Here is a 23,884-nt window from a genome sequence, read left to right as displayed (position 1 = left end):
TATTAATACTTTAAAATTTTTCCCATTTTCCCCGCTGGTACATGTCTACGTTCAGGTGCTTAAGAAAGCAACCACTCATACATAACGCAGGAATTATGAATAAAACTTACCTTTCCTATGCGTTATGAAACAAGCACAATATTCAAAACCTTATGCACACAATACTTTATTTATACTAACTAAACCTAAAACACATTGGATTCTTAAATGTAACAAAATGAACTCTTAAACACTATTCGTTGGACCGCAGCTGTAACAGAGATCGCAATAATCCAACCTCAAAATAGAATGCAAATAACAAGAAAAATAAATCAGTCTAATAAATCAGAATTTTATCATTCATTCGTACCAAAGTTGCTGGTGAAATAATCAATATGTGAAAAGAGATCAATTTACAAAAGTAATTACTATATTTGTTTTTCAGGAAAATCCTTATTTCTTCTATTCCTAACCCTTTCTGGGTTATCCTTCTTTTGTCCATCATCAGTCCCTGATAAACTCCTACAATTTTACATAGAAACAAACGATATTAAGCACGCATTATGATAAGTATCATAGTTTCCTTATTATAATAGAAACATAGTTACTATTATATCATGAATTAATCACATGAAAAGAGGTGCATATTAATATGTTAAAAATGCTGCCGCCTTAATAATTGCCCCAGCTTCGAGTTATCCTCAAACAAACTTCTTATCATATACACCTGAAAAACACAGTACATAAAATGAAGTGATAGCAAGATGCTCTCATTGCAATAACAGCAGTTTATAAATGACAAAAGTTTATATGTACCCATGTAAAATTATATAATAAAAAATACCTGTAATAAACCAACAATTACTAAAATGATAGAATTGACTACGGACCACAAAGTTACACGATCGAAATTAGCATTCATTATCGCTCGATCGCGTGCTTCATAAGCTCGCAACAGCGACTGATGATATTCGATTTTATTTAGTAGATTTTTGATGTTATTAGATGCCTTCTAAAATTGGAATACATCATTTCTACCAGTTTTTTTCTAGAAAAAATAAAAATAAGTTGTAATTACATAAAAACAGAAAGAAACCAAATAATGACTATAAATACTCATTTGAAGTGAAGTAATATACTTTTAAATGCTATGTTTTATTTCACATTTCTCTGCTGCACAGTCCTAAGCAATGTTAAAGAAGTATGAGTAGGATGCATACATGGCAAAACAAAAGGTGGCATCAAGAAAGTCAACAAGTCGGTCTTAAGGAAACCAGTCAGTGAAGTCACAGACTTACTATTTATTAAATCTTTTTTTTAAAGTCCATTTTTTTTCTTAAAATCTAATAGCAGTTTAAATCTAATTTTTTTCTACTATGAGCGAACATACTTGGAATTTCTGCATTTCGAAACCAAGTCCACTGTATTCTTGCCTTACAGGACCGAACTCCTCAACCATATTTGTTTCATCAAAGCTTCCATTTTCATCTAATAAAAAAAGTTCAAAGAAGAGAACTTTACGTGTTTGGTAGCTAAATGAATTGTCGAAACATAGCTGATAGTCGCCAGATTCCTCCATGGAAAACCTTTAACAATATTATCAATTATTATCAGTGATATTAGATACTTCTAAAATAATTAAAACATTCCGTGACCCCTCTCCAATAATATTTTCCAGCAGCCATGAGCTAAATTTTGGATGAATTCAATCACTTTTAGCTCAGCAGTGATACCATTTCATAAAAACAAGTTAGCAGTTATTGCAAAAAAATTTAAAAAGGAAGACGTATAAACGAAAATTAGCGATCTGATGATGGCCAGTTTATTTGCACAGATGAAACGCAAACCTTACTTATGGCTTCCCTCGACCTTCTTCGTTTCTTGTAGCAAAATTTTGGCACCAAAAAGCATCACAAAATTGATATTCAAATCGCCACCATCAACCACCTGAAACCTTATTTAATTGTGATCAGTTCATTTGCATAATCTTTCTCCTTTGTTTACCTTTACGGTAAAAAAAGTTAATTTACCTACTGGATTCCGAAGTTCCATGTAGAGAGACAACTGCAACCAAGATGAATACATCTACAACCATTATCATTCCATTCGTAAGTTACACAGATAATATTTTTGAAAAATGACAAAAAAGGAAAGAAGCTTGCTTGATAATCAATTTCCATAAACTTGTGATGTGTATTGTTGACTGTTTGAAAAAAGCAATTATGTTTTCCAGCGTCCACCTCAATCGTATATGCATATTCTGCACCACAACATATATGAATAAATAAATTGAAGATGCACAGGAAGATGTACAAATCTGAATCCATCAGATCTGCAATGCGGAATGTATTACAAACATGAAACTATTCCGATAACAGTCCGGGATGACCAACCAGAATCCCAACCACACTAACCACTCTGCGAAAAAAAATATAAAAGTAATGGAAATGCTTTTCGGCAGTTGTGGTCTGCAATTCTTGCGTTTGTATTTTACGGTTTAAGTAAAATGCGGCAAGCACCAGCAGAGTGTCCTGAAGCGTGTTAACGGAAAAGTCATGTGGAGGGTCAGTGTTGCAAAGCAGTGTCGTAGGTAGGATAAGTCCGGTAGAGAGGGGATTATAACAAATAGTGCAATGCCGCTGTGCTGACAAAAAGTGTTATTTTGTAGTATTAGTTTATGTGACGACAAGTTATAATTTTCTTTCCGATAAATTTTCAGCTAATCTGGATTATTTCTCATCAAGTTACTGGACGTCTTGAAATACTCACTATTAATTTGCTGAGTAATCTAGACTAGTTAAAATTCGCATACTCTGAAATAAAAGTGACAGATCACAACATTGATTTTAGTTTCCTTTTCTAGGTTCTATGTTCGAGGAATTAAAATTGGAATTAAAGATCTAATTTGCTTGATATCAAGCTTATTTATGATCTCATCGATGGCTACAATAGGGCGACGGATAGAACCTAAACCGTCAACAACCAATATATCCGAAGCTATTCCACTTTTACTTGTTCCTGTTGCTCGACAATCTGCAGTAGCTATCCCTACCAAATTCATTCCACGCACAATTTTTGTAGATGCCCAAAGTCTGCAAACAAATATGGATTCCAATAGAGAAGGTAACAATCAGTATTTGGTCTTGTTTAAAATTTTAGAAACTTTAAACAAAATAAGGCATTTATTCTAATCCGTGGAGAAAACAGCAAGAATTATAAAACAAAGTCAAGTAAGGTTATAGTTACATGTCTGTCGAAAAATCTTCGACATGGAGAACTGTATAATGCTACATAGGGGTTGTTCACTTCTCGTCATCTACCTAAATTATATATACCTGAAGTTTACTATGGTTGTCCTCTTCCTTTATTGATTAAACTTAAGTCATTGCTCTCTACTCCACTACTCCTCGTTATGTTAACAGCTTTTTTGAACTTACATTTTCTTTTGCTTCTTGTGTTGGACAATGTTGGAAATATTCAACACTTTGAATGTCCAATGTACTATCTTTATTTAGCCTTCATATATTCCTTTAACTTCATGACTTTAATTTTTTTTTCTTCGATACTGCAGTATTAATTACAGTCCTTACATATTTATATTTTAATGCTGCAGTCCGATCATTTTTTTCGCTTTGATTCCAGTTCTCTTTATTCTATTCTTTCCTATGTTTTCAGTCCCCTTTCCTACCATTCTTTTAATGCTGTCTTTCTGAGATTCATTAAAATTAAATGGGAAAGCTGTGTTAATCTTTACTATCATGTCATTTGTGACGTTTATACACTCAAGAAGTTTGACGTTATTAGGAGTGACACAAGACATCATCTCCGACAAATTTTCGTAGAAAAAAACCCTTAAAAAAAAAAAAAAAAAATCATAGAGTAGTATAGGGACTCATGATATCTTTTAAAATCGTAGTAATATCAAGTAAATTATGAAACATTATCTAAGCTCAAGTAAAGTAAAGGATTTCCAAAGCTTCGAATAGCCTATCAGATCTTACGTTTGATATCTCTTTTGACAATTTTTCCAACGTTTTCCCTCCTCGGAATTTTTTTGACACTGCTTCATCTTTCTCTACTCTTTCTCCGTTTTGCTGAAGTAGACAGAAATAAGGGGACGGTTTTTGGAACATTGAATTTCTTAACCTTTTTGAATATGACTGAGATATGTTATGGTTTCAGTATCGGGTCAACTTACTACTGTTGAATCATGGCGAGATATTTGTTTCGGAAGCGCTAGGCATGCTAGACGTTCTGTAGACATCAAGCCGAATTTCGTTCACTTTTTGTCATTGAAAGGAATTTGTATAATGTAAACGCTAAAAGATAATATCGTGGGATCTATGAAGTCATCCCATTTCCAGTTTTGGAACGGAAATTATTAAGAGAATTAAGCTTTTTGTTCGCTGTTGTAATATCGGGGATTTTACTTGAAGATAAGTTTTGGTGTAGCAACTGTTAGAGACCAAAATTAATGTTGATGCTATGTGCAAGATTGCTTGGATCAACAGAATGTTAATTACTTTGTTTTTTCCTTTTATCTCGAATCCCTTTTCATCACTGCAAAAAATTTTAATGTGCCAAGTTTGTTATCTTTTTCCTGAATTAGCATTCAGTGTTCAAGTAATATACATTTCTGTTGGGGCGTTTGTTTAGTAAATGACCGGAATTGTGATATATCTAGGTTTCCTGTGGTATGTCGCTTCTGGATAAAACATGGAGACGGTTCAGCCTATGAATAAAATCGTTATTGTCATATTGTTTGTTTTCTGAGTAATTTAGAGAACAGCATGTGATGGAAGGCAGTTTTTCTTTCTTGGCAGAATGGTGAGTCGCAAGCGACTGGGAGCAGACACAGAGATATTGAAAATTTAATCTAAATTAACAGAAACTATTACTTACTGCTGTTGCTGACAGCCGAAATCTATAAGGTTGAATACTTACAACAAAAGCGATGTTATGAATCTTTAAATAAAACGTAGTACAATATAAAATTATATATATATAATGATGTTAAGCGCAATTAAATACACTTTAAATCTATTCAATGCAAAGAATGGTTTGCATTTTATTCATTTTGTTTAGAATTGTTTAGATCAATATGTATATCTGTGTGTGTATGTTGTGGTATGGTGTGTTACTGATACTAACTGTTCATTAGCTTTAAAATTTTGTGTTAACATTTTCATTTGTGTTTGCTTTTCTATTTCATTTTTATCATCAGTAACTTTATTGAAACCAACAGTGAGATTTAGTGCGAAGGAAAATAAAAACTGGTGTCTTATCGGAATGGTTTGTTTGAAATTACCAAAAAAATGGACGAAAAAAAGCTTGTTTTCCCTGTGAAGAAGTTGTTCTCTTGTCATCTCTCCTTATTTTGTATATACATCTATCAAGACAAAAGGTTGCGTCAAGCATTGTCATTATCTTACGCTATCTTGTTATTTCCAGTTATCTATTTGTTGTTTAATTGTAGGCTGTTTCATTTATGGCAGAAGCTACTTCTTTTTGTCGTATTCTGACCAACTAGGGTGATGTTCCATGTGTATATATCGATAGTTGTATTTTGAAAATTCGTTGAATGGTAAAGTAATACGTCGACATTATACGTTCCTCAATTGATTAATGTAGAACTTCAAAGCATTTAAGTTTACATATATATATATCTTTGTAAGAGAGATAAAGAAACTGCAAAAGTAGCTTTTGCAGCTCTTCGAATGAAGCTAGAACGTCGTCCAGCACAGGGATATCTTATACAACGTGGTATTCTTCCAGGTAATACTTTCACTTTTTTTTTTTATGGAAAAAAATTTTCTTTTAAAGCAAGGTAGATATAGCGGTGGTAGTTTTGTAGATAGAAATACGAGTTACAGCTTTTCGGAGAAATTAAGTTAAAGGTTGAATTTCAAGGTTTCTCTGTTACAACATTGAAAGAAGTAGGGGTAAACTTAGGGAGATGATAAAGCTTTCGAAAACTAGTTTCTAACCTCCATGCACTGTTCTATTTGTATAGTAATTGTTAATCAATTTGTACATATACAAATTTTTACAGTAGTTGTCATCAGAAATCAAATAGCATTGAACACATTGATTGATCTCTCCCTCGTCTCTCCCCCTCCCTTCCCTCTCATCCTTATAGAATAGGAAGCTTCAATTTGTCGTTTTTTTTACGGTGCATTATTACTGTGGTATTTATAGTTGAAGAATTTTGATTAATAATAAGCTTTTCTAATCTCTCTAATCTCCTTCAAATAATGCTGTTAGAGCCTAAGTTTATTAATGAAATGAGTCGCGCATTTTAAATAGTTTTATTTTGCTTGGAGTTTAGTTATTGAATAAATGGTGTAGTAGAAGTCACTTATGACTGTACTTGATCAGATTACAGTGTTGAAAAATGCTTATTGTTTATCATCATTTCCAAGTATTAAGTAGCAGTAAACAGCTACATTATGATGAAGAATGTTGGTAGTGGTTTAATAGAAATTGAATTTTTTTATTTTTTTGTGTTTTTTTTTTTTTTTTTTGAAATTAAAAGGGTAGTTTAAACTTCCGGTCTTTGAATTGATAGTTATTGTTTCATGATTTAGCAAAATATGAGACTTCCGGTTGCCTATGTGTATGATTATTTTGCCTAAAGATTAATACTTTCATGTCGTCAACAGGAAATGAGGGTCGAGCTAATAGTGTGAAATGCGATCAGAAGAATAAGTGTTGTGACGTAAGTGGAGGCACTGCTTCATGTGTGATGTGTGCATATCTATATGATTCATTGGAAAATACGATGTTTTCCTAAAGGGTACTGCTGCTGTTTAATCCGTTGCGGGAGTTAGAGGGATTGCAAGCATGATTGGATTCATTTGTTTATTTCAGATAATTTGAATCATTTTGTGGCAGTGTGGACCCCACACAACGGACGACAGTTGTTGCGCATTTTTTTCGTTGTAATGAGCTGGTGCATTTTCTAAAAATTTATCAGATTTCAGCTTATCAGTCGTAATGTAAAATTCCTTCTCATAGCATCCTTTTCAAATTCCACTTGTATACTTTAGAAAAAATTTTATTATTTCTACCGCTTTCTTTTAAGCATTTTGTAGTAATTGAGCATGCGCATGCTTTCGGACAAACAAGCCTTTACTTTTAAAGCCTGGAATATGACCCATTTCTGGAATTGGGCTTTCCGAATCTTATCTGGGTTTGATGAGCAAAGATATAAAAGTTGGCCGAATATGGTTAACTCGAAAGAAGCTAACTACTAACTTATACATACGAAGTTACAGTAGAACGTTTAACTCAGTGATCGATAGGAAATTCTCATTTATTCATGAATTAATCTGAGTACCTGAAATTGTACAAGAGAGTAACTTCACTTTCCCGGTTCCTGGGATAATATAAGCTCTCGAGAGTCAAGCTGGAACATTTTTTTCAGATTTCTTTTCGTGTAGCTTTGTTTGTTTCTGGCAAATTTATCTTTTTTTTTCTTTTTTCTTTTTTTTTTTTTAGCAATATGAGGCTTAACGGCAAGTAATAAGTTTTCGAAAAAGTTTTGCGAATCCACTCTTTTTCTTCATCTTTGTTGTTTTGATGATTTATGTCATTTCGGATTTGAACTTCGTCCGAGCATCCATTTGACTTTAAATTCTAAGCATTGGTTATGAACTTTATCTTATCACTAATTGCATCCGGAATATGAGCAGCCGTATGATTTTTTGCGAAGTGATATAAAGTTGTTTTGTAGTTTTTGAATAGCACTGATTCTATCGTTTCGCCAGTATTATTTAAAAATTGTCGCATTGGGGGTTGATGATCAGCCTTACGATAGTTGTTGACCTTCAGCTATACCCTATCTCAGCTGCATCTTTACTTTGTGTAACAAATTGAATAATGGCAGAATTTAGAACATTGGAAAAGCATTCATTTCCATTGCACGCCATCAGTAAACTTTTGTTTTGTTATTGTTTTTCCGCTAGTTTCCATCTTTTCTTTTTATTTTAATCTATTTATTTCGTATACTACTAGCTGGGTTAATACTGACATCGAATTATTTTCAAAAGAACTGAAATTCTGTTCACCTTTACCATATTCCTTTAACAACATCTTAAAGTAGATAATAATTGGTAATGAAAGTAATAACTAGAAGTGGTACACAGAGCTAGGTATCAAGATTTTGAATTTGTGAATGGAAGTTTAATTTGGCTTATGTTACGTACGGTATGGTATGGTATGGTATGGTTTCATCTGTTATGAGGATGTACTGTTGTTGATCGACGTGGATGGAGTTTTACGTTAGGGTTGTTAACAAACAAACACAGAAGCAAGGATGGAGCTGGAGATGAAAGACGAAATGATTGAGCTCGAGCAACTGCTCCTGTTTACCAAGTAGTTGGTCGTTTCGTTGTGTGCTCGTGTGTATGTGTCTTCTACTGCATTCTCCCTGTGCACATACCTCTAATCATCGTTTCCATTCACGAAGAGCTAAGTGGTGGAAGATGTGGGAATGAGTTGAGTTGAGATAAAATATCATTCTCTTGCCGTCATCATTCCTCTTTCTTGTCTTTGTCACCGCTCTACGGTCGCTTTTCTTTCAATTCAACAAACAAAACATTTGCTACATCAATTCGTTTTGTTACAAATCTACTGTTCCATTTATTTATTTTTTTTTTTGTTTTTCCATTACTATACTTATCTGCTTACATTGAATTCATCAGTTCATTATTTATGTTTTTTTTATCATTGTTTAAAATATTAGAAAGATCCCCCTGTGACCAATGTGTTTCTGGCTGATGTTATTCCCTTATTACAAATTTTATCCAGTAGGGTAAGCTAACCTGTTGAATTTCCTTTTCATAATCTGGCTCTCTGGTCCATTGTTTTCGTCATAATATTTCCTTGATTCTCGGATTCTTTCCGGTAGTCCTATCTAAAATTAGAACTCTTAAATAATATTCGACTACAACACAATACATGCATATATCGCGAGGTAATTTTCTGCACTTTTTCGGAGGTAACTGAATAGACCGAAAGAAAATCTGTGCGAAATATAGAGGGCAAGTAGAGAGAGTTAAATGAGAAAGGAATATAAGATTGTTTAAAGAAATAAAAGCATTCCATCCATATTTCAATCTATAGTAAGCTTTTGTAATCGATGTTTGTTTCTTTTTTTCTTTCTTTTTTTTTTTTTTTTTTTTGCAGTACGGTAGCAATAAGCGAAATGAAAAATGTTTATTTTTGAGGAATTTAAAAAAAACGGAGAGGAAGAGAGGGGTAGAGGGTGGAATAAAGAAAACCGCATTTCATGGTCACGAAGCACGCTTATACACATATGTGACGATTTGCACTCTATACAAAAAATCTAAAATTTTATCTTGAAAAGCTTTGAGAACCATCAATACTACGCTTGCATGTCCGGACTGATTTTTCGCTTCACCAGCCAAAACAGCGTTAACATGTGTTCTTTGGCTGTATCCCATTTATATGTTCTGATATTTAAGTTTCTTCATTTCTCGGGTAATTTAGTCTCCATATACTTCCAGAAATTCATCGCATTTGTTAAAATCTTTAATTGCTTAATGAATTAGGGAAACACAGAGGCTGAATGAATTTGGCAGCATTATCTTTAATGATATTTCGAAAAGAATTCTTTTTTTCCTTTTTTTCTTTTCACTTCAAATATTATTACAAATAATAAAACCAGTGAATCCATAAAATGTATGGAACAGTAAGGATCGTGCATTTATTTGTCGCAATACATTTATTAGTGATGATATCATATTACTAAACAAAACAATGTTAACATATTCTTTGAATTTACTTCATTTCTTTACTGGCTATACTTATTTCTGCGCAAAATTTAGCTTCATTATTAAGCTCAACAAATTAAGTAATTTGTACCTTCATTGTAAACGGTACGAATGATTTGGTTTTAACTTCACTCTTCAACAACATCCTTTCGGTTTTAACTGAAGCTTGGGAAAACAGTTATTTCTACTGCCAGTTTAATCCTAATCTATAAGTAAATATTTCATGGTGGATCGACATAACCATTTTTTGACCAAGTATAGAAGAATGCAATGGTTTTTCAATTTTTACGACTCTTTTTTTTTTTTTTTTTGCACTTTCGGGGACCAGTCGTGTTCGGATTATTCATGAGCGTAATCACTGACTTTAAAATAAAATCTTCGAGTTGACATGAAAGAGTGAATTAATTTTATTAATGGAAAATGTTAAATATTGTGATATGGATTCATATCATTATTGTTATTCTGTTAGAGGTATTAAACCAGCTAGTAGTTTGCTGTTCTGATTACTGTTCAAGACTGCAACAGCGGAGATGCATAAAACTCATAGTTATTAGTTTGTAACGAATCTTGTTGCTCTTCTGATTTTTCGATTTTTTTAGAACTGAGAGAATATACTAGTATGGAAATAAGAATTTGAAAACAATTAGATTGGCTGTTATGCGATGTGAGAATTTCAAAGAAAGATTAATGTTGTATAACTTTTTTGTCGAGTGTAACCTCTTTGAATTTACTGATATCGTGCCATTCCTGGAACTGAATATGTAAGATTTGAAAAGGAAAGAGTGGCACTTTCCTTAGTTTTGCATTTTTACCATATGTTCCTTGATTTTGCTTTGTGGCAAAAGCACACATAGATGCAAGCAGTGAAGTTGGATAATATAAAGTTATGAGAACGTCGCTTGGAAAACATTCGCTTATGCTCCATCAAGTAAGATCATTTTTTATCGTTATGAACGATGAAAAGTGTTATAAGAGGCGGATGAGAAAATCCTTCGGTTTCCGTTAGCCATAAATCGGTTCTGCTTCAGTGCTATGATTAATGAAGCCATATTTCACAACTGATTCGTTTCTTACAGTTATGTGCTATCACTGATTTTTTTTGATTTTTTTTTTTCTCTTGCTTTTCTATTTTTTTAATGTTTAAAGTATTTGCATTTCATCCAATTAATTAGATTTTTGTTTTACATCTTTCTGCTGGTTTCATCTTTAATTACAGTGGATATAGAGTAATAGTAGTGACTGATAGTGGAGTGATGGTAATAGTGATAAGTGGTAGTACTAATGGTCGTATGTGTTTCCTGGTTATAAAAAAGCGTTTCCGATACTGAGTAGTAATACGTTTGTTTTGTTACTGAACGTAAAAATACGAACTGTTCAGTAGTATCTAGTTCTTGGTGAGGTCATTAAGTATAATTTCTGATACAAATTACTGTAGAAAAAGTGTGATTAGGATGACGGAAGATTACAACGAAATTGGTGACTAATATCAGATAGAAAATTAAAGTAAAGTAGTTTAAGTGACGGAAAATCTGTGGTGAGCCTTTATATTATGAAACTGATCTACATAGATCGGTAAGGTTTAATAAATTAGGGAACAGTTGAGTGTGTGAGAGTGGATATTGCTGTTATTATAATGTTATATTTATTGGATATGAAGATAAAGAAGCCAAATGCAATTCATTTATGGGATAGTACACTGTATTTCATTGATTTCGATTCCGTACGATTCAATTCTCATCTAGTTTTTGTAAAACATCATTCTGTTTCCCCTGCGCGTTATTTGTAAGACGATCCATTGGCATGTGTTATGTCAGGTACGCATATCATCGAGACAGAAGCATGTCTGTGCGGAATCAGCGCTTTGATATCCTGTGATAAATTTCTATCTTGTTTTGGTTTTATTTCTAACGAAAAGAATAGGAGCAAATGCGTATTTTATCACCTTTAGGTAGATTCCATGCAGAATTTGTGAACTGTCTATACAAGCTACTGTTGTTAGGAAATAGCAACGTATTCGTTTTTTTTTTTTTATGTAAGAGATTACAATGATATAAAAGTTCCATTTATTAGTTGATCGATTAAATCTTTCCTAGTATAATCACTAACTTTATGCAGTCATTTTCAGAAGCTAACGGGACTTCATTTCCCAAAAATTTCTTGTTTTTTTGTACGAGAACAAATCAGTTAATCTGTGAGTATAACATGGGTTCCTGTTATGAAGAATGCACTTGTTTTTATTTGCTGATTTTTTTCATTATTTGATATTGCATATCTGAACAGTTCTATTTCACTGTTAGAAGCAATCGATTTGAAAGGATGACACCGATCCATTACTTGTTTTTCCATATTTTACAATTTCTTTATTAAAGAAAACAGAGAAGTACATAAAGATGACTGCTGGTTGTATTGTAATTTGATAGGTTCAGAAAGAACGGGTTGGAGTTTTCATTCATATTTTTTGATGATTATAATTTCACCTTTTTTCTTGAATATGTTGACGTATATAATTTCATCGTAAACTAAAATGTGTTTTCTTTCGTTGTTTTGGTGAGTAATAATTTCTTTTAAATTTCTCAATTTCTCTGTTTGATTCGTTATAACTTTAGTCTTAGCATCTTTGATATTTCTCGTGATAAATTATTGTCGTTGCTAGAATCATCATAGGTTGAGAAGTCTCTTAAAGATCTGGGTTCACTTAAGTAAAATACTTATGCTATAGTGAATGTTATATTTATACGTGAAAAATAATATGATTGTTTTATTTTTGTTTGATTTTTTTTTTTTCAAAAAATTGTTTTAAGTCTTCTAAAAAGAAAAGTTAGCTGCATCTAATGAAGAAGTAGCATTTTTAGGGTTTTTCTTCTTGCCTATTAGAAACCATTATTCAGTTACTCAATTTTTTTCCTACATATAATTTTTTCTTACACATAAATAATTTGTTCCTCAAATATTCACATACATGCTATCAAATGGAAGTGGTGATGAGAAATCATTGATCTTATTGAGCATTAATGAATTCTGGACAGATTTTTAGATTGTAACAATTGGAATTTAAGTTTCCGAATCAATTTCCGAAAAATTCTTGCTTAAGTTCTCCAAAAGAAAACTAGCCTAACTGCTTCTGACAGTGTAGCATTTTTAGCTTTTCTTTTTTGCCTACTAAAAGCTGTCGTTTAATTACCCAAAGAGCACCACCACCTCTTCTCTTTTTCTATTCATATCTCTCTCCCTCTCTCTCTCCTTCCACTCCTGGAAGAGAGAAGAAGGAAGAAATAGTCGTCGGTATTGAATAGGTTTTTGATTGCCAAAAAGATTTTTTTTTCTTGATTTCAGTTCAGCAGGAAGATTCGGCATTCTCTAATACATCCTTTTTCGTTTCTATTTTACGGTTCATTTCGCTGTCATCAATATAGATGGATAGATGTTTTTTTTTTTTTTCTACCTTGTTACGAAATCCGAATCTATTTGAGATAATTTGATTATTGAGAAGTGATATTAGAAAATAGGGGATATATGCCATACCATGTTCCGATTTGATCTGTTTTCGTAACAAAAAAAAAGTCATGTATTTCATTCTCTTTTGTTTCGAATGTGTCGAACTTTATAGAAACATAGAAGTGAATCTTCCCAGCTGTTTCAGTGACCTATCTTACTTCTCACTTAATTAATATTTGCGAACTTTTGATTAAAGTGGAACGTTTAGTGAAGTAGATCTGAATGATGCAGGATAACTTGTTTAACTTGTTTGCAAGATAACTTAGTAACTTGTTTTCTTTTTTTATTGCGTGATGATAATAAGAGTTCTTTCATGATTAAATATCCCAAATATCTGACCTGTGGAGTGTATAATTTGATCAGTTTAACTTCAAAATTGAGTTAATATTCATTTCTTATTTATATATCTTGATTGCACCTGTGTCTTTTTACTGGTGCCAGGGTAAGATCATTGTAACGAAAGATTTTCGTAGTTTCGTATTGTGTCCTACAGTTTATATTGTTAATATATCTGGTAGGAATCTCGCTTTTGAAAATCGATACATTAATGCAAAAATGTCGTGAAGCTGTTTTGTCCTTCTTTCGAATCCGAAAATTGTCTCAAACTATTTTCCACAAAGCAATTGACTAAGCGGAATTCATCCCTCACCTTGTGCTGATTAACGTATAGATTTTCGAAAGCGATCACTTCTCACCACTCATGTTTTCACAAGCAAATAATTATCGATTTTGCGTTTCTAAACAAATTAACAATATTTCAAGTTTTTATGTTTCAGCGGACGGAGGCGATAGGCGAAAGAGTGTTCTGCGATCAAAAGAACGTGACGCTTTAAAACGGAAAATCGAACAGCGCCCCTCCAAACAGAAGCTTGTCACGCAGCACATCTTACTTACTGGTAATTTTCATCTTTGATTCACACTTGTTTAAGCTATACAAAAATACCGCTGTTACCTTGAATTTGATTACAGATTATTCAAATAACTTCTTGCGTTGTTAAATTATGAAAAATATAATTTGATTTTAATGCATTGTTGTATTGTTTATTGCAAGTTTTAGATTTACGAATCTTATTTTCCGCTTTTTTTTTTTCTTTTTACACTTTATATCTGCTTGTTATTAATCGATATGTCATATATCCTTTAATAACTAGACAAGTTTTCTCCTCTTTACTCTTTATCGTAAACGTTTGAGAGAAAAGTGCTTACTTAAGTAGTTTTGATTTAGTTTTGTCCATTTTTCATTTTTTCTATGAAAAGGACTAAACTGAAAATCTTCAATTCTTTCTAGAACTTTAATTTCACTCCTGGTTGGACCGGTGAAGAAAACGTGAATTTTTAGTTGTACTCGAGTTCTCCAGTGAAAATATATTCAAATTTTTTTTGTGAAACTTCATATTTAATTGTTCGTAACTTCCAACTTTTAGCTGTAGTCTAATTCCAAAGGTCTATTGGTGGATTCTATCAGATTATTTCATATATTCATCACCAAAATCAGAGCTAGTACTTATTGTTTTTTTTTTTTTTTTTTTTTTCACTTTATTATGGATTTTAGTGGGGTAACAGTTTTTATGCAGTTTTCTTTCAAGATTAGTGAAATAAATGAAACATTTTAGCTGAGTTGTTACTGTTTCATATTAAAACCTTACTTTTCAGGAAAAATAAAAATGAAATTATAGCAATTAAATGCTGTATTATAGCGTCTAATGCGGATCCATCTATTCAGCGGAAGGCCGAGGAGCTGAAACGCTGTAAGCTGAAAGACGATTTGAATAAAAAATTGCAACATCGACCTGGTCCACTCGAGCTGATTACTAAGAAAATTTTACAAGCTGATGCGGAGCTGGAGCAAGCAATACAAGGTTTTTTTTTAAGGCTGACTTTGGATCTTATCTGTAGATGGTTGCGCTGTTCAAACTGTAACACTAGTTTCTTTCTATGCTCGGAAAGCTTGAAAGTTTTTAAAAACGTGGTAAAACTTATAGAATGATTATACTGAAAAATCGTCGTATTGCTTTCAGCCAACCAAACATGGCAAACTTTGTTTTGATTATTTGAATGTTTTTTTCAAAGTCTTTTTTCTTTCTTTTTAGAGGGCCGCTTATTGTTCACTAAAACTACCCAAGGAAAAGAGGTTGAGAACGAAGAGAAGCAATCGGGTAATTTTATCATTTAATTTTTGGAGAAGTTTTCTTAATCGCATTCTTGTCTGAAGTATGCAAAGATAGCTTATTAATAAGCATTTAATTTGATTTCGCTCATTAAAGTTTTTTTATTCGGATGTGTTTTGTGGTCACTAAATAATAATAATAATTGAATAGAGATGGAGGTAATATCCGCGGCACCAGCTTGTGCTTATCAAAGAAAACTACCAAATGTTTGTTTGACCAAATCAAAAGTTCGTAAAAAAAGTTCGCAGTATCGAACACCATATGATCAAACATTACCATCACCGAATACTCGATCAAAGTTAAAATTGCAAGATTCTGCTTCTACAAATTATCAAGTATGCTTGTTATTAATTATTGCTGGTGAAATTTATAAACAAATTGGTGGTCAGAGATGTAGCTCATTACGTGTATAATACAACAGTATATTTTAAGGCGTTTTTACATGGCTAAATTAGTATGAGTTGCATGTGAGCAGATTACATTTCTTTAGAAAGAAATTGAACTGTAACAGATTAAAGAATTCATGTTTGAAAGAGTCGTAAACATTAGTTACGATGGCTTTTAATTAGTTGCCATTTGTTCAGGATGCGGAAACTATAAATGATGCATTGGTGGCTCATGGTGTATCTTACGTTAGCGATAATGCTTCATTATTTAATGTTAGTGAACAGTTATTCATCTTTTTTCACGAATTTCTTGTTATAAAAAAGAAAAAAAAGAAATTGTGGATCGAGATTTGGTGGTGTGCTCAGATTATATTGCTTATTAAAGATGAAAATTAGATTAAATCCAGTACTGAGCCGACACAGTTAATATATGACATAAATGTACGCAGAGTTTAGAGAGGATTTTCCCTTAAACTGGATTTGAAAAATTTTTTTATTTCTCTCTATTTGGGCATGAAAGAATCGAAGAGTTATTCAGGTTTCTTATGTTTATCCTTGGAACTACATTTAGCAGTGGAGAACATTGATCGAAATGCACCTTCACTAATAAATATCCTTGTCTTGAACAGGCTGATATGTTTTTCTTTTGAAGAATGAGGATACGCGTGAAATGCAGAGTAGCTACGATCTTTTACTTCAGCAGCAACAGTTGTTCTTACAGTGGCAGCGTGAGGTTGAAGAGTCCCGAGCCCTCGGCACCTCACAGGTACTCCTAAAAGTTTTACATTGTTTGACTTTTAAAACGTTTAGCAAATGCATCTAATAATATAGGGTAAGGAACAACTTTGCACAACATAAGTTATAAGATACTCATGCTACATGAACAAACTGATTTTAACTGTTGTATGGTACGATTTTTTTCGTTCAAATTTGAAAAGTGCAATAACCAAATTCGTACAGAAATGAGTTCTAGGAAGAGGAAGGACAGCATTGTCCAGAGGAATGTGCTACATCGAGCGCAACATCACCCTGCGTGACAGCATCTACTCAAAGTTCGTTAGTTGGTACGGATTGTGTTCACAATGGAGTGCAGTCTGTAATATCCGAGCAAATGCTAGAAAATCAGCAGTGTTGTCAGTGTTCCAGTGCTAATTACAGTTATTCAGGGATTTCATCTGGAACCGTTAATTCTATGAGTGATAATGAAAAGCCAAAAACCCGCCTTGCAGACTATCGAGTGCAAGATCTCAAAAATGAATGCAAAAAGCGTCAGTTGCCCGTTTCCGGTGCAAAGCCACAACTACTGGAACGATTAAGACCATACGAGGAATCGATTTTGAATCACTGTAGTGAAGTTACGTTAATGGATTCATCATCCGACTTGATTTCCATCTCGTCTCCAGCTCCTGATGTTGCAGTACAGTCGAATCGGTTACCTCCTATCAGTAATGTTATCAGTGATTATGCTTACAAACATTCTATTTCACCTTTGGTACAGCGGACTCAATCAGCGCAGCAGCACTCTCTTGCCGTACAATTGCCTCCAGCACAACAACAACACCAAGTTTTGCATGTATTTTTCCCTATTACCTATTTCAGATAGAACTTGATAAAATCACTTCTGTCGTGGTGTAGGAACTGTGATAGTGTATGATAGGATATCTGCTGAAAACTTTATTCAGACAAATACTGTTGTTTCTTTTACTTTATCCAACCTTCTTACCTGTTAATTGTCACTGGAAAAAGTTTGGCAGCTGCAAATACCATCAGACTCTTGGTAATGCACGATTGGTAATACGTATGTTATTCTTAGAAGGTGTGCAACGCAGGCAATTTGTATTCATGATTATTTAATCGTGAGTTACTGTTCGATGTGAACGATTGGTTAGGTTGTTGCCTTCGAGATTGTTTCCGAAATACTAATGACATCTTCTGTTTCAGCTTGTGGATGCCAATGGCTCTGTTGTTGCAACAGCAACAGTACCGCACAGTGTGCAATGTTGTTGTATGTCATCCGAATATCCGCTCACGAATAATATCACCCTAAACGGTACTATCCAATCTACCAGCAGTATTCGATCACAACAGCTACTCTCAACCACTACAGAACTGTCACAAAATATGGTGCAACAAGTGCAAACAGAACCTACTTTTAGTTTTGCACAGCTTGGTTCAGGTGGACAAGTGCGTTAAATGTGTTTTTGGCAAAAATCTTTTAAAAGCAGTTTTCTTTAGAATGAGAAATTTTTTAAATGAAAAAGTTTTTTAGATAATATATTTGAGGGATGGAATGATGGGAAAGGGTTTCTGTCGCATTGAAATTTCCATATTGGCACCATATTTCATTGAATATTTTTCCTCTTTGTTCGCAAGGCTGTTATTTTCAGTTCACGTTGGTGCGAACGTCTTCTGTTGAACAGCTGCAACAACAAGCTTCTCCTCACGTCATGCAAACTGGACAACAACAGCAGCAAACTCAGCTGATACAAAGCACATTGCCAGGAAATCCAGTTCTTAGTTGTCGTCTGTCTGGATCTACTACTTCGGATCACCGATTAACAGGAGTATCACATCAGGTGGCTGGAACACCAACACATAGCAATCAACAGCAGACGCAAGCACAGATTCAGCATGCTGGAACTGCATCAATTACACGTCCTACTGTAAAGCAACAAAACTGTCATAACCAATTCCTTATATGTAATAATATTACGCGACACAATTTAAAGGTAACTGCTATTTATGGAAGGTGAATGTTGTTGTGTGTGTGATATGAAAATAGTGTTTATGTATATTGTATTCAAAAGAGTACCTGAATATTTTCATTGTGATGTGAGACTAGCAGAAAATGAACAATGTTCAAACAACCCGGGAAATATTTTCCGAGATTTTCAAGGATATATGTTCAACGCACGCCGTCTTAATTTTAGTAAATAAAAGCTGGGAATAGTCTATCATTGTTTTTTCCATTTATTGCAAAGATTTCATTGAATGTAGTGCACCATAAGCTCTTTTTTTATCCATTTCTGTTGAGCAGAATAAAGCAAATAAAAATCTTTGAGAAAATGTTTTGGAAATCTTGAGGAAAATTAGTCAAACACTAGTCACTTTTTCGAATGTTATAGCAGTCATTGCTTTAGAGATTTACTCTTGAAAAGGTGTCTATTCAAAAAATGGCAATATATTTAGTTGAAATTATATCTCAGCGAATTTAGTTGAAAAATTATATCTCTTCCTCTCTGTCTCTCTGCTTTTTCTACAAACTAAGAGAGAAAGGAAATATTTTGAGTGGTATAAATATTGTTAAATTGTAGTGAGAAACTGTTACTCGCTGTGCTTTTGTATCGGTGATTTTGAAGGAATTGCTCTCGGAAAAGTAGTTTAAAAAGTAAGTGAATAACATACGTATTAAGAGTGCCTGATTAATCACTGACAGCAATTTTATTTGAAGAGAACATTTGTTGTTCTGAAGATCGTCAAGAGGGAAGGGTATTCGGTTATAATGGTTTAAAGCGTTTGTTTGATGCTGGTAGTCTACTAAATTTCCATAAATTCATTGACATAGTTTTTAATTGTAGCATTATGATGCCACTGCATTTTGAAGCAGATATGATTGACATTGATGCTGAAATGTTCTGCTGAAAGTAGGAAATTCAAAGTACATTCAGGATGGAACATCAGTATCACAAAATGCACTCTGTCCACCGCTGCAATCTGCACAGCCTCACTGCTCTCCCATTATGGCGGATTCGGCCAGTGGTAGCTCACCGGATATTCCATCGCCACCAAATAATTCTGAAAAAGTAACCGTGAAGAAGTATCCTGCACATGTTGATCCAAGTGATACAACCGCCTTGTAAGCTTTTTGATTTTCCCTTACTTTACACTAATTATAGGTGGTTTCATTAGATTCAAAAGCGCTCTTGATTTTTTTCAGATTTTTTCAGTATTTGCCAGAACATTGAGTTTATTGTGACAATATTTAGCAAAGATAGATTTATTCCATATAGACTGAGATGGAGATGTTTTTATCACACGGCATTCTTGTTTGATATGATTTTCCGAAACCTTTTTTTACAGGCTATCTGCAACGACACTGTCCATTCATGAAGAAATGTTGCGATTTCAGCAACGAAAAATTGAAGAATTACAGAAGGAGCTGCATCGGTCGCAACAGCAGCTGAAGCATCAACAGCAAGTAATCCTTGCTGCTAAAAAAGCACAGGTTTCTGGTTAAAAATTTCGTGTAACGAATTATATGAATTTTTAATTAGGCATAAAAATAGCCATAACAAAAAGCTAGAACGTTATCTTTTATCCGAAGATTTGCAAAATCCAAAAAAAGATTGTGATATAGTCAGGAAGCAAACTTTTACTCATCGGATATTTCAAGCCCCTACTACATTACTAACCAGTATATGGATGAAAGTTTATTAAAGTAGTATTGCAACTTTCATTTAACTTTTTTTTTTTGTTAATGTGAATTAATGACATGAGTAATGCTTTCAGCAAGCAAAAAGACAGGAAGACGCCAAATTAGAAGGAAATCAGCAGCAGTCTGAAGCAGATATGTGGCTCAATCAGTTGGATATCAAACACCTGAATAAATTCCACATACAACTTTTCTTGCAACATAAACTTCAGCAACAGCAGATGCAGGCTAGTTTGTTTCCTACCAGACTTTTCGAACTTTAGTTCTCGAAATTATTCCGACAAGATGCTTTTATGTTTTTGTAAGTTGCTTTTATGCTTCTGTAGATTGCTTTCTTGGATTAAACTTTACACGAAGTTTGAAAAAAAGTTCGAACTCATCATGAAATCAAAGTTCTTTATTTCGCACAGTATGATACATTCTTGGTGACTGTTACTCTCTCTCTATTGTCTTTTCAGCTTAAAATAAAGTTGATCTGCCAGTTTTTTTCATGTAGATTATTTTCAGGCTCAAATAACAGAGCAACAAAATTTGGCTTCAACAGAAGAGAAACTGCAGGAAGAACTGCATGTTGAACAAGCAGTTCAAGATATCGTACGTTTGATCAAACAAGATGCACGCACTGCACTTCTTATTGTCCAATTACTGAGGCGTTATCAGCTTGAAAGAAGTCATGTGTGTTTTATTATTATTTTTTTTTTTTTTTTTTTTATAATTTCTTTTACGACAACTGCATTAATGTCTTTACTATGTGCTAAAGCAAATAATGAGGGTCATCGTCTTCCTTCTCTTTTTTTTCTTTTTTCTTCTCTTTTGAGCATCTTTGCTCATTCTTTATTTCCATTTTCCTCCTGTAGATAATTTTAAGTGCTAAATAATGTTTCTGATGCAATACTGTATGTTATCATATTCGATTCATATATATATATATATATATATATATATATATATATATTGTTTTATATTATTAGGATTGAAGATTTTCAGGCTGTGGTGGCTGCAGCGTCACAAGTCGGTAAGGATCAGAGTTGTGAAACGGAAGTACAACACAATGTAAAAATAGATTCGAATACCCTTGAACCAGTAACAGTCGGCACTTCACAACATCAGTGTGGTTCTTTGGCGGATATAGCAATAGAATCAATTCAAAATACATCGCAGCAGAAAGCCAGTGTCATTGTTATCAATGAAGATGAACTACAGCGTTATGTACCAACAGGCACACCTTATCCAAAACCTAAAAGTCGCAAAAAGAATAATGTTAACAGGCGAGTCCTTAAACATTCTTTGCTTTTACAGCATCAGTAAAATGTAGTGGCTTATTAATTTTGGAAGAAATCCTTCATAAAAAGGTGTCTGACAGGTTGTACTCATTCGTGCTTTTATTTTACTTTATTTTTTCTTAAAAATCTTAATTCTGTAAAAGGAAGTAATTGTTGGATGTTTCTGATCCAGAAGAGTTCTACTATAATGGGACGGCTTGTGGGAATGTTCTGTTGTCTGATAATTCCTTTTTGTTCTTTCTTCAGAGCAAGGACTGATAATGCAGATTCACAGGAGAAAATATCTGGTAGTGTAGATATGGAGGAGATTTTCAAACAGGTGTTAGAGAATGCCTCGAAAGCTTTAATGGAAAGTGATGCTGAAAAACGGTCAAAAACAAACGTGGTTTCTTCGCCGTCTTGTTTTCCTGAAGAATTCCAAATCCAGAAAGTGACATACAGCTCTCTTCGGCAACAAGAAAGCGGTAGTTGTCGAAATGAAAGCAATGGTGGCAGCAATCCTACCGCTTTGCCAAGTTGTGACCAGCTTATACAACCTTACGTCGTAAGATTACTTACCAGCAATACCATAGTTCTCGTCCAATAATTTTTAAAGCTTATCAAAAATTTCCTGTACTTGTTATATTAAGAGTTGTCAAAGAAATGGATAAGAAAAGTTGCATAAGAACAGATAAAGCAGGATATCCAGTTGATGTTGGCCTTCGGTTTATTTTGTTGGGAAATTGTGTTAATAATGAAGTACACCTTTTTTATTCTTTTTGGTTTCTTTTCAGACAAAAACTCTGCCAACTTCGACACCTTACAGCACGAAACAGAATGGTATAATCGATGATCATTTTGTCGAAGTATTCGAAGAAGGAGCTGTTGATGTGTCGCAAACTTTCCAGTATTCGAAAAACCAAGCCTTCGATGATCTAATGGATGTTTTGCGTGATGACCAAGGTTCCGCCTGATTATTTGTTCTGTGACGAATTGTTTTTTAAAGCAGTGACTTTTGCATGCTGAATAAGCTAGGAAAAAGAATTAAGATGTTTACAGTTTTCAACTTAAATATCATCAGTAATAGAGTTGAGATTTTCAACTGATGTCCATTCCTGTACTTTTTTAATTTCATTTTTTCAAATCTGAAAGTAGTGAGATTATTTATAACTTGTAAATTAATTTTTTTGCTTTTTAGCAGGTGCTAATGATTTGAAATCAGACAATCTCGATTTTGGTGCAGGAATAGTTTATGGATCAGATGAGCTAGCAACACTGTTAGGTGATGATTGGTTCCGGCATGACTGTGCAATACCAACAACATCGGTTTGTTCACAATCTGCTGAGCAATACATAGTTAACAGTGTGATTTTTTAATTTTTTGTCGGTCTTTTGACTGTAAATGTAAATTAGTATGTCTTCGAATTCCCATTGTGAGAAAAATAGTGGTGTTGTAAATAATTTTCATAATGTTATACTTCTGATAAAGACTTTTATTTTAGCCGAATGTTCATAATGAGAAAGTGGATAATATAGATGAGCGGGCATCAAACCAAAGTGATCCATTAATTGTATCCTTTGGTCACAACCAAATCGTGGATCAGGTAAGATTTCGGATTTCTTTCACAGCATTGCGGATACATTTCTTAGACATGTATTTGTCGTTTTATTGCTTCATTCGATCAGTTCTCTAATGTATCAGATTATAGTTTCAGAACATTGCTATGGATTGGTTGGATATGATGTTACCTTCACCATCACCGGATATGGATACCAGTGGAATTGATTCAACGCAGTGAAGTATTAACTTCAAAAGAAAGATGGTTCTAATATCTTCCAGTTTATCTTCGTAAAACTGGTTCGATTCTTGCCATAGCTTTACATTCAACAAATTGCTCATTCCGTTTGGTGCTTTTCTGTATTTTAATACTATATATATAAAACATGTACTCGTTATTCCATTAGCTAGTCGCTTCCGCTAGATATAAACTGGCCCTGTCAGGTGTTACAATATTTTTATTTTTATTTAATTGATGTGTAGCGTAATCGAATGTGGGATTTCAGTGCCTGATAATAATCCCATAACTTTGAGAGACTAATTAAAGTTTTTGTAGTTGTTTTGATGAATGATGCAAATATGAAATACGAACTATTGTAATGGGCGTGTTTGCTTACGATGGGTTTGTTAGTTTATAAATACCATATGTGATCACGTGAAATATGTATTTATGTACTGGGGAACACACCGTACTAAGCAGTTAGAGATTTTTATTAACCTTGTTTTTAACACTTCAGAACAAGGAAAACCATCTGAATATGACCAGATGGATCTATTACAGAGGGCACAACATTGCAAACGAATATG

The 23,884-nt window shown here is 33.4% G+C and overlaps 3 protein-coding genes across 3 annotated transcripts; 1 reads left to right on the top strand and 2 right to left on the bottom strand.

The window, feature by feature from the left end:
• Positions 1-634: 634 nt before the first annotated feature.
• Positions 635-2,306, bottom strand: Bm4919 (Uncharacterized protein; the record flags this gene model as incomplete). Its single annotated transcript, XM_043074561.1, has 5 exons — positions 635-706; positions 824-991; positions 1,370-1,565; positions 1,832-1,926; positions 2,142-2,306. The coding sequence occupies 5 exons, from the start codon at positions 2,304-2,306 to the stop codon at positions 635-637; spliced, it is 696 nt and encodes a 231-aa protein (XP_042930495.1).
• A 600-nt stretch (positions 2,307-2,906) lies between these two features.
• Positions 2,907-23,318, top strand: Bma-pqn-62 (Uncharacterized protein; the record flags this gene model as incomplete). The annotated part of the gene is made up of 21 exons (XM_043074560.1): positions 2,907-3,102; positions 5,689-5,754; positions 14,048-14,167; positions 14,969-15,130; positions 15,362-15,427; positions 15,590-15,774; positions 16,024-16,098; positions 16,478-16,591; positions 16,799-17,398; positions 17,767-18,009; positions 18,213-18,554; positions 19,494-19,681; positions 19,906-20,050; positions 20,335-20,484; positions 20,765-20,932; positions 21,245-21,525; positions 21,787-22,084; positions 22,314-22,482; positions 22,718-22,845; positions 23,022-23,123; positions 23,235-23,318. The coding sequence occupies 21 exons, from the start codon at positions 2,907-2,909 to the stop codon at positions 23,316-23,318; spliced, it is 3,882 nt and encodes a 1,293-aa protein (XP_042930494.1).
• Positions 9,276-9,446, bottom strand: Bm8559 (Uncharacterized protein; the record flags this gene model as incomplete). Its single annotated transcript, XM_001897649.1, has 1 exon — positions 9,276-9,446. One exon carries the CDS (start codon positions 9,444-9,446, stop codon positions 9,276-9,278), a length of 171 nt encoding a protein of 56 aa, XP_001897684.1.
• Positions 23,319-23,884: the final 566 nt, after the last annotated feature.

Source organism: Brugia malayi, assembly GCF_000002995.4.
Source record: "Brugia malayi strain FR3 genome assembly, contig: Bm_v4_ChrX_scaffold_001, whole genome shotgun sequence".
NCBI classification, from domain to species: domain Eukaryota; kingdom Metazoa; phylum Nematoda; class Chromadorea; order Rhabditida; family Onchocercidae; genus Brugia; species Brugia malayi.
Note: the sequence above shows the minus strand (reverse complement) of the source record. Positions and strands in the feature narration are given on the sequence as shown.